The following is a 15,616-nucleotide window of genomic DNA, read 5'->3' on the forward strand; positions in this document are numbered from 1 at the left end:
GTGAGCAAGGCATGGTTCCATCCTCAGCACCACCAACGATAACTACGCAAACCCCTAGGATCTAAAACTGTCCCACCTAAAAGAAAATGTAAGACTTAACCAATGCAGTGTAGCTTCCTCACTGAACAACACGAGCCTAGAAGAGGCACTCTGCCCTGATCCTGAGGAGAGCGGCTGGCGAGTGACCCCACTGGACACCCCATTCCTGGAATGATGCACTCACTGGCAGCTGGCAGGAGTAAGCAGCCCAGCCAGGCTGGGGCACTTGACCAGCATCAGCCACTCATGCCAGCTCCCAGCTCCCCTCATCTGCAGATGGGTACACTTCTCATGCCACCCAAAGCAAACCTGAGCCAGGAGGGAGCCAGGGAGACAAATCAAAGGAACACCCTGACACCAAACAGCAGGGAAGGAACAACAGGTGCTGTTGGGGGTCTTGCTGGGAAGAGGTGCTGCATGGGAAGAGGTCAGCAGGCACAAGCACACACAGCCAGGACAACATGCAGCAATCCTGTCCTGTTAGACAAAAGCCAGGCACAAGGGTACACACCACACACACACACACACACACACACACACGACACACATCCATGCTGACTCGCATAGGGGGAGGGTCTGAAGGGTTGGAGCTGCTGACAAGTGTCCTCAGAGTGGGAGGAGGCAGGTCTGGAGAGGGCCAAGGGGAGTCCACCTGTCACTGCTGCTCTGACCTTGAAACACACTCGTGTACTCCTTTAAAATAAGTCCAGGAAGGCTGCCACAACAACAAACTAAAGAAGGCAGACCCAAGGACAAAGGGGACAGCTCAGGCCCAAGGACAGGAAACTCTGACGTACGCTCCAATGCATGCTGGTAAGGGTACAGAGCAGGAGATCCGGGGACAGGAAAGACCATGGATCTGCCCTCCATGTGCACACCTGAGGCTCAGGCATGCTCCTGAACACTGTGCGTAAAATAGGATTTTAAGCCGGACATGTGACACATACCCTTGATCCCAGCCACCTGGCAACTAGGCAGGACGAGGACCCCTAGTATGAGGACAGTCTGGACAACTTAACAAGGCCATCAAGATAAAAATAAATTTAAGAAATTAGGAATGTAGCCCAGGGCTAGAATACCCCAGCTTCAATGCCCAGCACCAAAATATAATTTTTATATATATATACATATATATATATACACACACACACACACACACACACACACACACACGCACACATATATGCGTTTTACATATACATATACATGTTTTATTCGATAATACGTATATTTTTTTTAATGAAAAAACTAGCTAAAAACACCAAAATACTGAGCACAATAGGACTGAGAAACAGAATCAGTGAGCCTTTGTTCCTGTTTTCCCAAGTCATCTAACATAAACGTCCTTCACTCCATGTAGGATACTTTATTTAAAAACGTGCAAAGAAAACAGCTTCATATGATTTCCACAATGCTCAGGCCAGGCCAGCTTCAGCCCTCTTAAGTCTACCTAAACGCCCCTGACCTCTGACAGCCACGGGATAAGATGGCATTGTGGGCACCCCGTCCCACGGCAGAACACTCAGTGGGCAACCTGGGAGAAACATGTCACCATTCAGACAGGGCAGGTGCTGGGTTTGTGGGAGCCAGGTGCATCACCGAACTGCACCCCCCACCCTGGGAGCAGCTCCTCCACCAGCCTCCACTTCCCACCAGCACTCACCCCGGTGAGGGCTCCGACGAGGAGGAAGGGAGCCAGGCTCCTACTTCCTGCTGTGTCTGAGCAGGGGAGATGTCTTGGCTTCTTGCCAGCTTCAGGGTCTCATCTTGTGGCAGCAGGCGGTCACCAGCACGTACCACGTTCACCTTCAGATCTGAGAGCAGAATCGGGAAGGCCTGCACCCTACTCACAGCGCTTGCTGCCTGAGCTGCTGGCACCCGGCGTCCCAGGGGAGCACCACCCACAAGGGCCACGGCCCAGCATGATGCGCACAACGCACCCTGCTAGTACCTCCTGACACTCACATCCTGTCCCCACTGCTCCTTCCCACTAGAGAGCAGAGACCCCGCCCAGCACGCCCACACTACGTCACCTGGATCCTCAAACCCCATCAGGGCCCAGGGACTCCAGAACCACACCTGAGGGGTCGAGGGCAGAACGTGACCAAGGGTGCCAGTGCCCCTGTCACAGGCCCCACACCCTGCCAGTGTCCTGAGCTAGAGCAGGCTGCTGGGCACAGGAGGCTGGGAGCTTCTCCCCAGAGACCAGCAGGCTGAGACTGTCCACACACAGGGCTCAGGAATACTGTTGACATGTTTAAGTGCCAAATAAAAACCAAAGGGGTAAACGTTACAAAATCCACAAACGTGCTAGCAATATCTAACTTAGGAATAAAGAGGACAGCTCATCCACTCCATCTTGGGCCACATGGACCTACATGAATTCCCCTCCCAGAAGCCAAGACTGTGGCTGAGACTCGATAGGGCACGACTCATGGCTTCTTGAAGACCTTTCCTTCAGCTTCTCGCTGCCAATACGTTTGCAAGAAGAGCCCCCACACCTTGCCCTACTGCTGGCGAACAGAAGGCCTGAGAGAGACACAAACACTGAAACAGGACTGGTGCCCCTCACTCAGTCCCCAGCCACGACCCTAAGCCCATCTCTGGTAGGAGGCATGGCCCTGGTGGGGCTGGGCCGCCAGGGGCACACTGGGGAGAGAAGGCCATGTCTCACCCTGGGCTCCACTGCCGGGGTCCCAGCTCATCTGCCCAGGCCTGCTCTCACTGTGGATGTCCAGGCAGTCGGCCAGGTCTGGTAGCTGTGAAGAACTGTCACAGGCAAGGTCCATGTAGTGGTAGAAACCAGGAATCAGGAAAGTGATATTCTGGGAGGCAAAAAGTGACAGTTCAAGACCTGGGGGACTCATTATGCCCCCTCCTGGACACATTCTGCTGGGGCTGAAATGAAAACAACTGGCAAAAAAATTAAACAAATGGAGCAAGTCTCTGGACAGTTCCTCCTAAGGTCAGGAAAGACACTGGGGTCAAATTTTCAGACATGAACCAGTCTGAAGCCACTGCAATTGTGACCCAAACCTGGTCCCATCAGCCAGACCAGATCTCACTGGGAACAGCACTCCTCTCCCTCCCTGGGGTGACTCTGGAATCGGCCAAGGGAAATGACCTGGTGGCCGTCAGCAAGGCTCCCCGCCAGGGCCCACGGTCCTTCCTGGGTGAATCTGTGAGCCACCACCCCCATACACAAGGGCCAGCCTCCCAAATGGGTGGAAAGCCCGCAGCCCCGACGAGCCCACCTTGCCCAGGAGCTCTGTCCTTCCATAACCAAACAGCGTCAGCGCAAAGCTGTGGTTGATGCCGTAGATGGTGCCATCCGGCAGAAGGGTCACAAGCCCACTGATGGTGCAGAACACCCAGACTGATGCCCAGTAGTCCAGCTCGGGGGCCTCCTTGCTGCTGGCCACCTCCGGGTCACTGGGCTTGGCCTTCAGCTTTAGGCTCAGAGGGAAGGTGGTGCCATCCCTGGCTCTGCCAACAGACCTCTGGATCTTCAGACTCTACGAGAGAGGTGCCAGGCTCAGCAGGGCAGCTGGGCTGGGGGGCTGAGCAGACCTTCTCTGCTGTGAGACCCCCTCAGGAAGCACAGGAGCACCTTACACCCACACCTGCTGTCCCCCAGTCCCACCCTGCCTGGGGAATGACAGCAGGGGACACCAAGGACTCAAGAGTGGCCTGGGTATAGCACATGCCAGGGTATTCAAGAAAAGCCTAGTGAGCTAACCAAGACATGGGCAAGTGAGGGACCAGGGCTCCAGCTGTCCAGGGTGGGTAGCTGTGCCACCCGCACTCTGGGCACTGCCCTCAGTTCTGTGTGCAGGAAGAGCTCGGAGTCCACTGGGACTGGGGGCCCCCGCTTCCTGCTGTCACTGACTCCCCATTGCCTTCTCGGCTCCTCCCTCTGCCACACCACCAAGTGCATGTATCACACTCCCCCTGCACGTCACTGTCCCACCACATCCCTACTAGGACTCCCCCCCAGACACTTCAGAGGCCACTAGAGAGTGAACCAAAGAGCACTTTACCACTGAGCTACATTCCAGACCTTTATAATGGTTTTTTCTTTGGAGACAGGGTCTCACTAAGTTGCTGAGGCTGGCCTCCAACTTGCCTCCTGCTTCGGCCTCCCGAGTCGCTGGGATCACCATGCCCAGAGAGTCCTGTCTCTTGACTAACACAGTGTTCCCAGCCAAACACTTCAGAGTCTTCAGGGGCTTCAGGGTGGTAAGGTAGACCCAAGCCTTTGCCCCCACCCTGTTTAGGGGCCCACCCTTCCAGACTGGAAACCTGCAGCTGCCAGGCCGCAGACGGGCAGCACAGCGCCCTGACCCAGCCAGAGGCAGGCCCAGGCCCCAGTGAGCCCTGTGAGGACAGGGTACAGGTCCCTCTGTGTTGGCTCCCAGCATGTCCCTGTCTACTCCTGAGGGACATGGTAGCCCACTTGGGGCTAAGAACACACTCACTTGTGCTTTCTGCCTTGCCTTACCAGGGTGTATCTCTGGGGGAGAGGGCTGTGAGCAGGTGCTGCCAGGCAGTGCCCAGGGTAGACAAGTAGACAGCCCTGCCAGCCGTGAAGCCCACGTGGCCAATGCTCAGAGCACAGGAGGTGGGGACAAGGGCTCCTCCTAGAAGCTGGAGAATCTGATGTAGCAAAAGAGGCTCACGGGCTGAGTTTAGAGAGCTACACCCAGGGAACACTCCAGATGACTCTCGTCTCGCCAGAGGAACTGGCACTGACCAGAGACCAATAGAGCAGTCAGTCCCCACCTGAGGAAGACAGAGGTGACCTTGGGACAAGTCCCCCGGGGAAGGGCTGGCACACTGGCCGAGCACTCCACCACGCCCAGACCCCACCACCCACTTCCTGTGGGACACAGCCGTCCTGCCTCCAGGGCGTGAGGGCCACCTGAGGTGTGGACTTGCCTGGACAAGCAACACCCAGAGCTGAGCAGCACTGCTTCTAGTGCCTGTGAAGGGGCTTCCAGGACACGGGCCTGTGCGCACACTGATGCCGAGACACTGGGGGTGGCTTTGGACTTCAAAGCACTGCTTTCGTTCGTGTTCCCAGGTCCTCAGGCTTTCAAAAATGTGACAAATCCACACTCGGGTCAATTCCAGAGTCTCTAGCTTATAGATGGCGGGTCGTGGGCTATGGCCTTGTGACCTCAAAAGGCAAGTCCCTAATAAATCCCCTCTTGTCTCTATATATGTGCATCCCATTGGTCCAGGTGGAGAACTCTACTGATACCCTGTGAGCATGCTGCCCTCCCTGTGCACATTGACAAGAGAACTGAGGAGACAACAGCGGTCAGCTGGGAGAACACACAGGCTTCAGCCCTTGGCCACACCTCGGAGCACAGAGGGCTGAAGGCTGTCCTGTTGTCAGGTTACGGATTCAGAACTTGACGCCCACCATGTGGCCCAGGTGGTCAGCATCCTACCTTTGGCACAGGCTGGCCAGGAGGAGGGAGCTGCACAGATGGAATGAGGTCTGGGAGATGCTGTCCAACCACATCCTCACCCGAGGCAAACCCATGGAGATGAGCGAAGAGGCTGTCACAGGCCGTGATGGTTCCCTGGAGAAACACACGGCACTCGTAAGGGTTGCAACAAGAGCCCTGTGCACCTGGGCTTGAAGCTGCCTAGACTCCAGTGCCTGTGAGCCAAAAGCAAGACCATTCTCACATTGGGCAGAAGTTCAAGAGGCACACGGAGGGGCTTTCCCAAGAACACCTCCTCTTGTGCCAGACGTGCCTCGGCCTCTGACTTCCTCACGTGCTCTCTGGAAGCCCTGGCCTCAGCAGAAGCTCTTTTTTATAACAATACACTCAGGTGCTGTCTGCAGTGCTGGCATGTTCTGAGGTTTTTCAAACATCACTTCATTTTATATAAGAACAATCTCATGAGTGGATACAGCTCCTCCCCCCACCTCACGGAGAGGACAACTGAGGCATGGGCACTAAGTTCCCTGCCCAAGGGCACACAGTGAGGGGCGCCGCTGGCAGACCCCCAGACACCTTCATACTCCTCTGCTCTTCCCGGCCAAGCCATGGAGAGCACTGGCTGAGGTGCGTGCAGGAGGCAGGACTGGGGTCCTGGGCCAAGGAATGGACACACTCACGTCACTCTGGAAGGCGACCCAGGCTGAGACCCTCTCCACAGGCTCCAGGACCACCACACAGCACAGGCCACGCTCCTGCCGCACTCTCTTCATCCACACAGAGACTGGAATCTTCTCCCCACTGCGGCTGACGATGTCCACCTGCACACACAGACAGGCTGCACTGGGGACCCTGGCGGCAAGCACGGGAGAGGGCTGCCACCAGGAGCCACCCTTCCACACCCCACACCTCAGTGTGTCCAACTTCCCACGCCTACCTTCCATCTTGGAAACTCACCAAGGGTAAACGAAGGGTTTTGTTTGTTTGGGGGGCGTGGAGGTGGAACCAAGAACACTTTACCACTGAGCACACACCTAGCCCTGTTTTTCATTTTGAGACAGGGTTTCTCTGCATTGCTGAGGCTGGCCTGGAACTTGTGATCCTCCTGTCCTCAGCCTCCTGAGTCGCTGGGATTACCAGTGTGCACCACCATGTCCAGCTGAACAAGCTTCTGATACTTAGGGTTGTAGTGTCTGAGTGAATGTTTTACTAAGATTCTTTCTTTAATCCTTAGTGTCATGGTTCATCTTGTCTAATTGACTAGATTAAGGGACACCCACAGAGTGGTAAAGCACACTGTGGCATGTCTATGAGGGTGTTTCTGGTGGAGAAGATGCACTCTGAATGAGGGCAGCACCACCTAGCAGACTGGGGCGAGGACGGAACCCAGGGGTTGGAGAAGGACCCTCACACACACACACTCGGTCCTTCTTGGGTGGATACGTGTTTTGCTGCCATTGTCTGTGGACGTCAGACTGCAGGAGGCTCTTCGGCTTTTAACACAGACTTGAACCAACAACTCTGGGGTTCTGGGATCATCAGATCTGATTGGGCAGCATCGACGCCCATCTTGTTCTCAGGCTCCAGCTTCTCGGGCTAGGCACATACTGGTTTCCCAGCTCTCTGGCCTACAGAAGGACACTGTGCAACTCTCTGGTCTCACATTATGTAAGCAGCCTGATAAATGCCCATTATGATCAGATACATCCTATGGGTTCTATTCCTCTGGAAAAATCTGACCAATACACTCAACTCCGTGGTAAAACAGCAGGAAAAAAGATCAGCATCTGGTATTCCTTAAAGCGGCAGACACCAATGTGCTAAGTCCTACAATTTCCCTCTATAGCAGCAGGCCTCTTAAACCAGGAACCTCCTGATGCAGCTGACCCTCTCCAAGTCTCTTCCGTGCCCGGGGCTCAGTCCTCAGCATCTAACAGCTCAGCTCACCCATCAATATCCAAGTTGGCCCCAGAAGCACAGAGGAGAGACCAAAGCTCTCCAGGGAAGCTCTCCCAGTCACACCAACCAGACATACACCAAACAGAAAATGTGGATTAGATGTAAGAACTGGTCCAGACAATGAAATCACACCCCTCTTCTGGGATTCTCACGTGGTGCCTGTAGGTTTGCCACATGCCAGCCACACCGCACCCCCCATCACACCAAGATGGGGCTCTCCAGGTCACCCGGTGCTCATCCTGAGTCCCCAAGCCCAACCAGCCAAAGACGGAAGCAGAACCCAGGGCCGTGTTTTCAGTTGAAGATGCTACCGTTGCTGCTACGAGGGCCCCACGGCAGAGGGCAGCTCAAAGACAGAGTCTAGGCAGGGAAACCAGGGCTCTTCCGCCCCGCGCTGCTCGTGCCTTGAGGCCTGGGCGTTGCACCCCGCTCACCACTGTGCTGAACACTACGGCGGCGTGGCCATCCGCCTCCACATGCTCCTGGCTGAGGGCTTCCACCACAGCGGAGTCCGACTTCAGGAAGAACTGTGCCAGCTTTTGGCCAATCAGGTCCTGGCTGCTGTACCCCAGGAGACTGCAAGCTTTGTCATTAGCAACCAGGATCTGAGGAGGAGCAGAGAGAAGACACAAACATCACCAGCAGCCCCTCTAAGACAACACAAAGCTGGTATGGCAGCCCAGGGGCTGGTCCTTCCCCAGCAGGGCCCCACCATCATCATTCACATCCCATCAGAGGTGAAGACAACACCCACACATGCACCCAGACGCCTCAACCTCACAGACACAAAACCTGGCCAGTGCCAAGGGCACCCAGGACCCCTGAACCAGGCAAAATAGCACATGGCAATCAAGACCATAGAAAATATGGGCATTTCCAGCAAACTCTGATCCAGTCTAGCAATTCCTAGGTGCATTTCACACAGATGGTGCCACTGTACTGAACATGAATACCGAGTACCCATTCTCGCATAGTTGTGCCAACATGTACAAACACACAGTGCACCTGAGCCTTTCCCAGCATCTGTTCTGAGAAGAGAATCCAATTTGTTCTAATTGATTATACTTAGTTCTCCAAATTCTCATCTTTTGCTACAACATAGCTAAAATCAAATGTTTTTCTAATTGCACTTGAAACACAAAAAACCGTTTAAGTTTCCAGGTACAAACCCCAAATCACATCCATGGCCTGGTCACAAACCAAAGCCAGTACCTCTGTGGTCTTGGCGTCCACAGTGAAGACAGCCTTGTTAGGGTTGCACACGGGGGCTGGGAACGGGGGTGCCGTGCTCCCGGCAGACAAGCCACGCAGCAGGGAGCAGCAGGACGCACTGCCCAGGGACCCAGCGGCATCCACGAGCTCAGGCGCCATAGGGCAGCGCAGCTTGCTTGTGCAGATGTTCTGGGCAGCTAGTGATGAGAGGCAGTAGGAGCTCCATCTGTCTTCTGAAGAAAGAATGAAAGGAAGTGTGAGACCTTACATAGCTGCTTGGAGCTCCCTTCTAAAACAGAAAGAGCACCAGCCCTCACAGGATCCAAGGGTCTGGTCCACCTGCAGGGCTGACTCCCACACTGGACCTAAACCAGTCCTAACGTCCATTCAGACAAGCCTCAGGCACCCAGTTGGGAGGAAAGCACTGCCTGCTCAGAAGCACCAACAGCCTGAGCTCAACACTTGGGTCCAGTCACACTCCGAGGGCCAACACTCCCCCAAGGAGCCCAAGCACCTCTCCAGTGACAATCACTCCAAGGCGCCACCATCCTTCCAAAAGCTGTCACCCAGTTCAAGAGCTGCCTGCACCACACCTCCCCGTCCTCACACCGGCTCCCTCCCTGCTGCTCCAGAACAGCTATGCTGCTGACCCCTCCCACGGCTCCCAAGTGACCTGGCCCAGCCTCTGTCCCCACCCTACTCAACTGGGCAGCACAGAGCCACCAGGAGACTCCTGCCTGCAGCAGCCTTCCAGGCCAGGCCCCCTCCCCTCCGGCACAGGAGCTCTTTCCCCTTCTACACGCCCCACCAAGAGTGCACGGCTTCTCAGTGCCATGGGCTCCCTCCTCACCTCCATTTTTGCAGGGGCTCAAAGCCAAATGCACACAACCTGAGTCCCTGCTGCCTGCCCTTTGGACATCTCCTCCATGTCCCTCACCCAAGGTCCAGACTTCTTCAGCAAGTAGCCTCTCCCTGACCATCCCCTGCACTGGCAGCCAGAGGGCCAAGTTCTTCCTCTCCTCTCCCAAGAAGCAGCTGGTTCTCAGGCCTTTGGCTCTTGCCCTGTTCCCCATGCAGCACCAGAAAGATCGTCCTAGAGCCAGTCTATAGTGTCAGCGCCTTCTGAGAACCCGGCAAACCTCACAGCTGGCTCCCTGCACAACCTCTCGCCCCTCCTAGGACCACGTCCAGCAGCCTCAGGACCAAGGCAAACTTGGTTCCCACACCTGCTGCCCCATCAAGCTTACCCTTGGCCTCGAAGCTGAACCTTCTCCCTTCCTTACCACTGTGCTCTGGCTCCTGGCTGCATCTGCTATCCCAAAAGACTTCCCTGATGTCCAGGGCCACGGCAATTCCCTGCAGACACCCTGCTGTCTCAAGACCCCATCATACGACGTGCCTCTTACGGGCAGGCAGCACTTCCTTCTCGGCCATAGCCCAGCAATAAGCTAGCTGTGGGGTGGGGGGCCACACTGAAGTGGCTGCCCTTGTCCTGTCCCTGTGATGTGAAACCCAAGGGCAGGGCCCTGTCTTTGGGGCTCTAGGCCAGGTGGAAAGCCCCTTCTTCCACAGTGAGCTAATCAGCAAGCTAATACTTTCCTGGGGATGTGGCCCAGTCTAAGACAGTACCCTTGTCCACTCCTAGTAAGAACTACACTTTGTTCTAATCTGGCCTTGAAACACAGAGTATCACATGGAGGAGATGTCCACTGTGTGCCTGAAGCTCCCAGCAGGAAGGCCAGAGGCAGCAGGAAAGTGCTTGGCCAGGCCTCGGCAAGTGAGCTTTCCCACAGACCCACTTTACGCCACTGGCAACAGGCTTCCTGGGGGAAGCAGTGACTCCACATCTCCAAGCTGCGGGGCTGATGCCCATAATGATCAGAAAGGAAGTCATTACCAGAAAGCGCTATTCTGCTCTGGCAGAGCTTAGAAAGCCCGTTCTTCCTGCTCAGGTGTCTGTGGGCTGAGGAGAATGGCTTGCTGGACCCAGAGGCAGCCTCTGCAGCTGGGCCCTCAGCGGGCACTGGCACAGGTAGGCTCCCAGACAGGCATCTCCGGTCATCAACGAAGGCCAGCAAGCCTCTGGCTTCCATGGTAGCAGGTGGGACAGGCACTAAGCTCCCTCCTCTAATAATTCTCACCTAGAAAACCAAGAGCATCTGATTAACATCAGCCACACAAGAATCCACGGCAGTTCGACTGGCAGACTGTGCCATACGAGTTCAGCAGGTCCCACACACCCATCGCCGTCCCAGGTCGGGCTGCAGCCAGTGCTGTCAGTGCAGAGGTGCGCTAAAAGCAGCCCTTTCTAGGAATGGCTGGGAAAGCAGGACGGAGCAAGAGGGAAGGGGCCCCAGGAAGGGCAGGAGCTGCCGTCCACACCAACACAAAACGCTCCTCGGTCAAGGAGATGCCCAGGGTGGCCACAAGAAGAGCCACTGTACAACCTGCTGGCCCAGCTGCATCTAGAACCACCTGGGCACATCCCCAAAAGCAAGGCAAGAGTCTGCTTCGCCTGGGGGCAGGACTAGCACCAGAGGTTTGTGGTTTTGTTCTTTTGTACTTGTAGATTCCAATGCAGACATGGGGGAAAACACAGAAAGATTCCATGTGGCTGTCACTGAGCTGCCTCCCAGGACCACATTTTGTACACATGATGCCACACCAGGAAGCCGACATTGCCACAGCACTCACTGCACTCACCTGCGCCTTCCAATCTGTGCAGTCTTGTCATGTGCAGTCATGTGACCAGCTCCCAAGGGAAACCCTGAACCGGCAAGCACGTGAAACACAAGCATACCTGCTCCAGTGCTCCAGTGCCACTAAGAAAAGCTCCTCTGCTCGGAGGAGGCACGGCCCCACTTGGGCACCCACAGGTAGACAGAAAGGGCACACTGTGGTCAGTCCCAGGGCCACTGGTGGGAGTTCCCACAAAGTGGAAGGCCACAGGGCCAAGAACACCCAGAGCCCGTACTCCTCCTTACAGATCACCTTCTGCACGTCTGGAAGCCCAAAATTCCTGACCAAATGTCCTGGACCCCTCTTCCAAGGCCCACATGGCTCTGCACATGCCATACCCAGACCCAAGAACTGGCCGAGGAGTAGCATCACAAGACCAAGCCTGGACATGCAGGTGTGGTGTTCACACATGCTCACAAGCCCCTCCCAACACAGGACAGACCCGCAGCAGGAGGAAAAGGGAACTGACCCTTCTGAAACCCCCACATTCCACCAAGGAATTCCAAGGAGCCCTGATCCTCAGGTCGTGATAAAGATGTATCTATTGAGACTGGAGGAGCACACCTACTGCAATTAACAGATTTTGAGTCTGATAGTGATGATATACACTCATCACAACAGGGGGTCTCCACTGCACCCACACCCCTGTCCCTTGAGTCTAAGGGCCTGACCACTGCTCACCTCAGCTGTCAGCTCCTGAGATCAGCAAGGCAGGTACCACTTAGATAAAAGGAAAATGAACAACCCCACCCAGACCAGTTGTGGGAGGGTGGTGACATCAAAACATGCCACCAAGCAATACAAGTTAAACATGCAGGGCTGGGGATGTGGCTCCAGCGGTAGTGCACTCGCCTGGCATGCGTGCGGCCCGGGTTCCATCCTCAGCACCACATACAAACAAACATGTTGTGTCCGCCAATAACTAAAAACTAAATATTAAAATTCTCTCTCTCTCTCTCTCTCTCTCTCTTTCAAAAAAAAAAAAAAAAAAATTAAACATGCAAACAGGACCATCAATTCCAGGAGACAGGCCACCAGAGCACAGGAGCCTGGCACACAGCAGAGGGCCCATCTTCATTCTCAGGAATTGATGGGGTACTCACCAGCACAATGTTCCAAGGATCGCTTCCTTGGGTAAAACGCAGGTAATGGCGACTCACCAGGTAGCACCCTCGGGAAAACTCAAAAAGCTAAGTTGGGACTGGCAGGTTGGTGCCTAATAATCGTGATCTGCTTATTTTAAATGGAGTTAAACAGTCTGAGGTAGAATTGCACCCCTTTGACTTCCCATGTACAAACAAGCTCAAGAAAAATCAGGAGCGAGAGCGTGAAGAGCCTACGACTCAGCAGCACTGCATCCTGTAACAGGAGTGTGGCTTCTGTGCACCTCTGAGATGCAGGAGAAAGGAGGTACTTCAAAATGTAAAAGAACACCTAAGACCTGAGAACAGGGCAGTGAGAGCAAACCATCCTGAGGAGCCACTCCCAAGCCGTGAGATGCCAGGGACCCGGGGAGACGGTGCCCAACGCTGAGCTCAGCATCACTCTAGGTTCTGGCAAAAGCAGTCTTCCCAGGAGCCAAGCATCCTGGAATTCCTGAGAAAAACTGAGACAACCCAACAAAAGGAAGATCTGCCTGGAGAGAGAAGGGAGAAAAGCAAATATGTGAAGAGATAATCACACATGAGGAAGAAAATGTACTGAACCAAGATCTCTGTGAATCAGGCACGAGGGGAGTGAGGGCGTGGAGCACTCAGTTTACCGGACGCGAAAACTCGACAGAAAACTGGAGCTCTAGTGTGCTGCCATGGGGCAGGAACAAGAAGATCCCTCAAAGGGGCCAAGCCTGCAGGCGCCGGTCAGGTGATAGGGAGGGACACCGGCTATGAAGCACAGACAGCCATTCAAGCAGTGGTGCTGAGATAATTCGTACCCCAAGGGGACCCCAAAACACAGCCATTGACACTCCACACGCAAAGCCAGTGTCAGAACATGAAGCTTTTGGAAGAAAACGAACAGAATATCTGTAAGACTTGGAGTAGGGGAAGCTCTAAAACCAGAAGCAACAAAGCTCTACTATAAAGTATGATTGATAAATTTAACATTAAAACTGAGGACATGTGTTCATAAGAAATGCCACTGAGAACCTAAAATGAAGCAGGGTGCAGTGGCACGCACACACCTGCCATCCTAATTACTCGGGTCACTGAGGCAGGAGGACTGTAAGCTCAAGACCAGCCTGGGAAACACAGGGAGGCCTTATCTCATAAGTAAGGGGCTGGGGGTACAGCTCAGTGGTAGAACATATGCTCAAGGCCCTAGATTTAATTGAAAGGAAGGAAAAGAAAGAACAAGGTACAATTTAGGAGAAGATATTTGCCAAATGTATAACAGAAAATATTCAGAAGCTTTCGAAAGATGAATAATTTGACACTTAAGAAATTTTAAAGATACAGCCACACGTGGGATGCATGCCTGTAATTCCAGAGACTTGGGAGGCTGAGGTAGGAAGATTGCCAGTTTGAGGCCAGTGTGGGCAACTAGGCAAGACCCTGTCTCAAAAAGGGCAGAGGATGGAGCTCAATGTATTGAGTACTCCTGGGTTTAATCTCTAGGACACCCCCACCCCAAAATTGAAATATACATAGACAAAGAAAAATAACAAGAAATAAGAACAACAGCTTGTAGAACATGAAACCTACAACCAGAGTCTTAACATTTTTATCAGTCTAATCATGATGTTATACCAAATAAATCAGTAAAAATGAAAAATTCGATAACACCAAAGGTCATTAAGGATTTAGATCAACAAATCAATAGAAACTCATTAAGTAAATATAATCCGCATAGGAAACAAAGTCAAACATTTGCTTACTCCAACAGAGCTCTTTCTACTCTTAGATTGATATTCTAGAGAAATGCTTGCACATGGGTAGCAAGACACACACAGGAATGCTTAGGGCAGTAGGTTTACAATGGCAAAGACAGGCAGACAAGCAGGAAGAAAATGAAATAAACACTTATCAACAAGCAAACAGACTTAAAATTTTGGCAGATTCGTGTTATGAATTATAAAACACCTACACACAACATAAATCCTAAATATAAGGAGTGGAAAATATAAAGAGTGGAAAACTACGAGTTTCAAAAGACTATCAACAGTAGGATTCCTTTCTTGTAAAATAAAATAATCTAAACACATTGTTTAGGGGTGCCCACATATAAGACTGTTTATTCAACAAGAGGCTGGTGTGCCCACACTTGTAGCAGACAGGGAGCTGAGATGTGGAAGACACAATGGCAGGGGGGCTTTAGGTCCTGACTTCGGTGGTGGGTTTAAACGTGTCTACTTTACTATCATGATTCATGATCTACTGCCTTTTTTCTTTTGCATGAATCACTTAACATACCCTGAAAAATCAAGAGGTGTTACACACACAAAAATCCAGCCTGGGATCCTGAAATGCAATGGTTCAGTGTAAACTGAAAGATGTGGGGGAAGCTAGAAGTAATTATTAGAATGTGTGGCTTTCCTTACCTAACACCATTTAAATGTTACAGATTTGCATCTCACATCTAAATGCACTTATATTGCTACAATAAATCCCAAGGCCAAGATCCTATTATACAGCAGTTTTTACTTTTAGAACTAACTTATAAAAAAAGCTTGGAACCTTAATTATGACTTCAGAAAACATTGTTATAAAAATCTTAATTTTGTTTTAAAAAGTAACATAATTTCAGATACATCATTACAAAACCTTAAATTTGTCTTTTTTTAAATTTTTTTGACTACATTGTAATTGTTATAAAACTTTATCCTAAAAGTAATATAACTCCTCAGAACACATTGTAAACGTTACAAAAGTTTACTCTGTAAAGTAATATAAAACAGGAATACAGAAAAGAAATACAAAAGGAGGGTAAGAGCATGGAACTTTTGTTTTTCATGGGAAAAAAGGTAAATACTGTCTGAGTTGATGCAGTAAGAAGTGGGGTGGGGATGTTCAGTTATATTACCAACAGTCACAATGGTATTTAGGGAGGAAAGTCAATGCTGGCTGACAGATGTGAGGCACTGGCTGCAGGGAAGACGGATTCTTTTTCCCTGTGCGTATCCTGTACTGCACAAGGTCCACATGGCTGCTGAGCCAGCACCTCTGCACACGGGAACAGAAGGTCCCAGCCTCACATGTCTCAACTCCACAGCC

The 15,616-nt window shown here is 52.5% G+C and overlaps 1 protein-coding gene across 7 annotated transcripts in view; it reads right to left on the reverse strand.

Annotated features, from left to right (window-relative positions):
• Positions 1 to 11,613, reverse strand: part of Pask (PAS domain containing serine/threonine kinase) — a 32,962-nt gene extending 21,349 nt beyond the window's left edge. For 2 of the 7 annotated variants that reach the window (XM_048808945.1, XM_048808944.1), the window contains exons 1-9: positions 11,370 to 11,590; positions 10,564 to 10,807; positions 8,667 to 8,899; positions 7,889 to 8,059; positions 6,176 to 6,316; positions 5,496 to 5,630; positions 3,294 to 3,554; positions 2,714 to 2,864; positions 1,703 to 1,853 (exon numbers count right to left, since the gene is read on the reverse strand). In XM_048808945.1, the coding sequence (XP_048664902.1) occupies positions 1,703 to 1,853; positions 2,714 to 2,864; positions 3,294 to 3,554; positions 5,496 to 5,630; positions 6,176 to 6,316; positions 7,889 to 8,059; positions 8,667 to 8,899; positions 10,564 to 10,759 (1,439 nt within the window). In that variant the 5' untranslated portion in view covers positions 10,760 to 10,807; positions 11,370 to 11,590. Of the gene's footprint in view, positions 1 to 1,702; positions 1,854 to 2,713; positions 2,865 to 3,293; positions 3,555 to 5,495; positions 5,631 to 6,071; positions 6,319 to 7,888; positions 8,060 to 8,666; positions 8,900 to 10,563; positions 10,808 to 11,369 lie in introns of those variants that run through there. The other 5 variants (XM_048808943.1, XM_048808941.1, XM_048808946.1 and 2 more) reach the window with 5 other exon arrangements.
• Between the last annotated feature and the right edge of the window lie 4,003 nt (positions 11,614 to 15,616).

This window comes from Marmota marmota, unplaced genomic scaffold (assembly GCF_001458135.2).
Source record: "Marmota marmota marmota unplaced genomic scaffold, marMar, whole genome shotgun sequence".
NCBI lineage: Eukaryota > Metazoa > Chordata > Mammalia > Rodentia > Sciuridae > Marmota > Marmota marmota.